The 4780-nt window shown below is 41.8% G+C and overlaps 1 protein-coding gene across 2 annotated transcripts in view; it reads left to right on the top strand.

The window, feature by feature from the left end:
• Ypel5 (yippee like 5) overlaps positions 1-2335 on the top strand; it is a 17038-nt gene extending 14703 nt beyond the window's left edge. For both annotated transcript variants that reach the window (XM_005367951.3, XM_005367952.3), the window contains exon 3: positions 479-2335. In XM_005367951.3, the coding sequence (XP_005368008.1) occupies positions 479-703 (225 nt within the window). In that variant the 3' untranslated portion in view covers positions 704-2335. The remainder of the gene's footprint in view (positions 1-478) is intronic.
• The last annotated feature ends 2445 nt before the right edge of the window (positions 2336-4780 follow it).

The raw sequence follows: 4780 nt of genomic DNA, 5'->3' as shown, positions 1-4780 counted from the left end.
CCTCCCTCCCTTCCTTCCTTTCTCTTTTTCCTTCTTTTTTTTTGGGGGGGGATGTGTGTTGTTGGATAGGATTTGAGACAAGAGTCTCATAGCTCAGGCTGACCTGAAACTGACCTATATGGGTAAAGCTGACCTTGAAGCCTTTCTTTCTTGCTTCTGCCTCCCAAATACTAGGATTAAAGGCCTAGGAGCACAAGCCTATCTCCGCATCTCTTAAAACCAGCCCTGGGTGGCTATCATGAGTGTAACTAACTACACTTGCTTGGCAGTTTGTTGTTTTGAGGCAGGGTCTCACTTTGTAGTGAGGCTGCTCTCAAACTCATGATCCTCCTGCCTCTGCCTCTCCACACTGAGATCATGGGCATGCACAGCTCTGTAATATTTAATTGTGTATACATTTGCTTATCGTCACAGTTGCCGGCTAACTTACATGACTTTACAAGGGTTTTTGTGTGTATATGTATTTTTTTTTCTTTAGGTAGTTAACTTGCAGTACAGTGAAGTTCAAGATCGGGTCATGCTCACTGGCCGCCACATGGTTCGAGATGTGAGCTGCAAAAACTGCAATAGCAAACTGGGATGGATCTATGAGTTTGCTACTGAAGACAGCCAGCGTTATAAGGAAGGCCGTGTGATCCTGGAACGTGCACTAGTTCGAGAGAGTGAAGGCTTTGAGGAGCATGTACCATCTGATAACTCTTGAAGAAAAAAGATAAATCCGTCTTTTCCCAGGTCTCCTTCACTGAAAACAGAAAGCTACTTACATACACTGTCACCTTAGCATCAGAGTCGGATTCATGAACTGCAAACAAGAGGGTGTGAGAATCTGAGATGGAACCTTTCTTTCTTTCTTTTTAATTTTGTATTTCCCATCCAACAGCAGTTTGTAGAGAGAATTTTTGCAGATGCCGTTAATTTTTTCCTTTTGTTTACATCTTGAGGCAGATGAGTCTGCAGTTATGTGGTGGGTTATGTGAGGGGAAACTTGGCCCCTGCAGTGAAAAGGAGTGTTTTTTGTACATTTTGCGTGGAGAATATGTCAAGAGCATGGTTTTTAAATTTATTTGGGCTTTGTTTTAAACTTTCTTTTAAACCCAGTTATTTCACTTAATTTGCTAGCTTCAAGAAGAGATCCGAATCTGTGTCCAGCGCTGGAGGCTCAGTGTTAGTGTGGCTTGTGCTGGCCAGTGTGCCATATTCTTGTTGGAGAGGAACTGTAGCACCAGAACCCATTCTTCCTTGTCAGTCCTGACCCACGATGTCACCACTCCTAGTTACTTGTCACCAAACACGTGGTGTTGATTGGAGATTTCCTGAAATGGGGCAGAACTGCTTGGCTGTCTTTCCCATGTAACTTAAGCATAGTAATATAAATAAAGTGATAGTTGGATGTTTTGGTCCTGTGTTACTTCTAAAAATACCTTATAAAAGAGCAGGAGTTTGGTAAGTGATTTTCTTAGTAGTTAGTTTTCTCACTCTAAAGCTACGTTGACTGTGTATAAGGTATTTGTGTAAATGGAAGCATACTGTTTAAACCCACAGTATTGCATTTAGAAACAGTTGAGCAGAAGGTCAGTGTGCATCCTTGCGTAAAACATTAATCTGCATCTATTCTAAAAGAAGGGGAGAAAATGAAGCAGCGGATCTAAAAATTACTGCTTCACAAAGTGCTTCAGCTTTCTCATTTGTGAGTTGACTTTGATAAGTCTGTAGGCCCTAATAGTTTCTTCAAAGGACTGGTCTCTCCTTAGCATCATTTTTCCACATCTTCCCTTTGGAAGTTCACCAATGGCATTTGAACTGCACTTGATATCCTCTATTGGTAGAGGTCAGGTTTTGACTCAACTAAATGTATGACATTACAAGATAACAGAATATGCTTCTTTGTCCAGTCCAATTATAGGCAAACTGGTACTTGCTTTCGGTGGAATAAAGGACATTGAAATCAGCTAGTTATACAAATGAACAGATGAACATTTGTATGCTCAGTATCCAGGTTGGCTAATAAAGGAAATTTGCCTGAGTTGAAAAAGTGCAATCTTTCTGTCATTGCTATTAAAAGTGATTTGAGTACAGTAAAGCTTCTCATACTTGGCTTTGCACACTTGATTAGGGGTATGTATAGTTGCTGATTGAGTAGGGACAGTAATAATACTCCATTTACAGTGAGTGAACTCAACTGTCTTCAACTTGAACGAAACCTTCAAGATATAGTATTTGTTTCCACTGATTTCCACACTGGCCTGTGATGATATGCGGATTCCTAGTCGCATGCCTCACCTACAGCACCGTGTTCATTGCTGTCAAAATAAAGTATATTTTGTTGTGCATTGGTGCAGAACTGTTACTTATTTCTTACTGATCTATTCGGTGACCATCTTTGTCATTTTTGATCTTTAAACGTAATATTTATTTGTTTTGAGGTGGTGTCTCACTGTGTAGCCCTGACTGACCTGGAACTTTCTTGCTTTAATAGCAGACTGGTCTTGAATCCACTACTGAGATTTCAGGTGTGTACTACCACACCCAGCTGACTGCTTTTGAACAGCTAATACTTATTTTGCTTGACAGTGGTAAAGTGATAGTCAATTTGCCATCATTAACTTATTTTGCCATAGCTACAACTGGTTTAGTATGTATGAAAATTTCATTTGTTATTATAAGTAAATGTCACACTGATAGAACACTCGGGTGTCTGGCAGTTTGAGCAACAAGCTACTTTTTACAGCCTTCATTTTAAAGACTTGAATGTGCTGGACTAAGATGTGGCGCCATGGCAGAGTGCTTGCTTAGTGTGCTGGAAGACTTGATTGCTCGCACTGTAGAAACAAAGATCCCATTTCGCAGATGTTTTACAAATTGGAGGAGGGTCTGGAGAAAGTCAGTACTGCTCTTCTAGAAGACCTGAGCTCAGTCCCTAGCACCCAACTCAGCTCCAGTGGAGATTCTGGTCTCTGAAGGCTTTTGCAGTCATGTACACATTCCCCTTAGTATTCCCCCAACACATACACATAATGAAAAATAAGCCTTAAAAAAACACCTAATAATTTTTAATTGAAGGATCTAGTCAGGATGGATTATTTACAGAAAATCAAATGGGAACGTTAGTTACCAGGAATAAATGGGTATGATAGTTCACACCTATGACACCAGCACTTCAGAGGCCAGGCTGCAAGTTTGAAGACTTCTGGGTTTCAGACAATTCCAAGCCTGTAGCGGCTACTGCCTGCATGAGACTCTAGTCGTCACAAAACAAGGAGTGTTTTGTTGTGGGGCAGGGAAGTTAACAGATCAAATGTGTTTGGCTACTAGTACATGGGGGTAGACAAATGTAACCCTTTTCTCTTTGAAGACTTTAGGATCTTTAGGATTCTTAGTTTAAGTGACAGTCCTTAAATATGCTTTAAGTTTATTTAAATGGATTGCATATGTTGTGATGAGCATGTGAAGATCAGAAGACAACCCACAGGAGTTTTCCCCTCCCTCCATGTGGATTGGAGGAATTGAATTCAGGTCATCAGGCCTGGTAGTGGGTTTGTCTACCTGCTGAGATGCTAAACATAATTTGTTACAGTTGTGAGGACTAGTTTCGGACTGAAAGGAAACATTTCCAAAATATATCCTGTAGCATGTTGGAGTATAGGCCTCAGCCCAGGCTTCAGTCCATAAGTAATCTTAGATGAGGTAAAATGGGTAAACTGCTCAACATAAAATTCAGAGACTTCGATCAGCTTGTGAGATAGCTCAGCATACCGTGCTTGCGGTTTAAGCATGAGGGCTTGATGATGAATCCCCAGAACCCATGAAAAGCCAGGCACGATCGCAAGCGTCTCTAGTACATACTGAAGTGTTCTGCAGCAAGATGGGAGGCAGGAGGATCTCGGGCGCTTGTAGCCCAGCTAGCACAGCATACTCAGTAGCAAACAAGGTAGAAGGTTGTCCTTTGACCTCCACACGTGCCATGGCGCACACACACACCTGGAATTCACATGTGAGCGTGGACACAGATGCACAAAAGTAAAATTGTAAAGATGGAGAAATGTGGTTTAATCCCAAAAGTGTTATAAAAGCTAACAAACATACCCATTGGTTCCTTGTCCACTTACTGCTTCTTCCCTCCAGGAACCACATACAACATCGGATCTAGGGAAAATGAGTTGGGAATAGAGTAAGACTAAACTGAAACTTTCCTCTAGTACTGATTTGAAGGTGCCTGTTACAGGAATAGAGGAAAGAAGTAGAAACCAGGAGTCCCGGGTATGGGGCTCATGCTTGTGAGTTTGGACCAGCCTGGGCTGTGTAGGGTAAGACCCTGTCTCTGAAAGAAAAATGCATCACACCCAAAGTGGGTATTTTTATGGTTTCAACAAAAAATATTGTGCGCATATAGTGCAGGCATGGACCTGCCCCAGCAGGTGTGTGGGAGTCAGTTCTTCCACCATGTTTCATTTAAGCAGGGTCTCATTGCTGCCTCACTGTCCACTCTCAGCTAGCTGGCCCACAGCCTGCCTTGCATAGGAGTGCTGGAATTAGACATGGTAGCACCTACAACTTTTTACATGGGCTCCAAGAATTGAACTTGGGCTATCAGGTTTGCACAACTAACACTTTGCCCCTGCTAAACCCGGCCTTTATATGACTTCTTTATTTTAAAATATGCTTCTCAAATTCAAGTTTATATAGTAAGGCCAGAAATAATGCACTGAGGTTTTTGTTGAGGGTTGGGATCCTGGACATCCCTTGAGACAGTTAAGGTTTAAAGTTGCCTGCTACATGAGCA

The sequence above is a fragment of the Microtus ochrogaster genome, unplaced genomic scaffold, assembly GCF_000317375.1.
Source record: "Microtus ochrogaster isolate Prairie Vole_2 unplaced genomic scaffold, MicOch1.0 UNK26, whole genome shotgun sequence".
Lineage (NCBI taxonomy): Eukaryota > Metazoa > Chordata > Mammalia > Rodentia > Cricetidae > Microtus > Microtus ochrogaster.
Note: the sequence above shows the minus strand (reverse complement) of the source record. Positions and strands in the feature narration are given on the sequence as shown.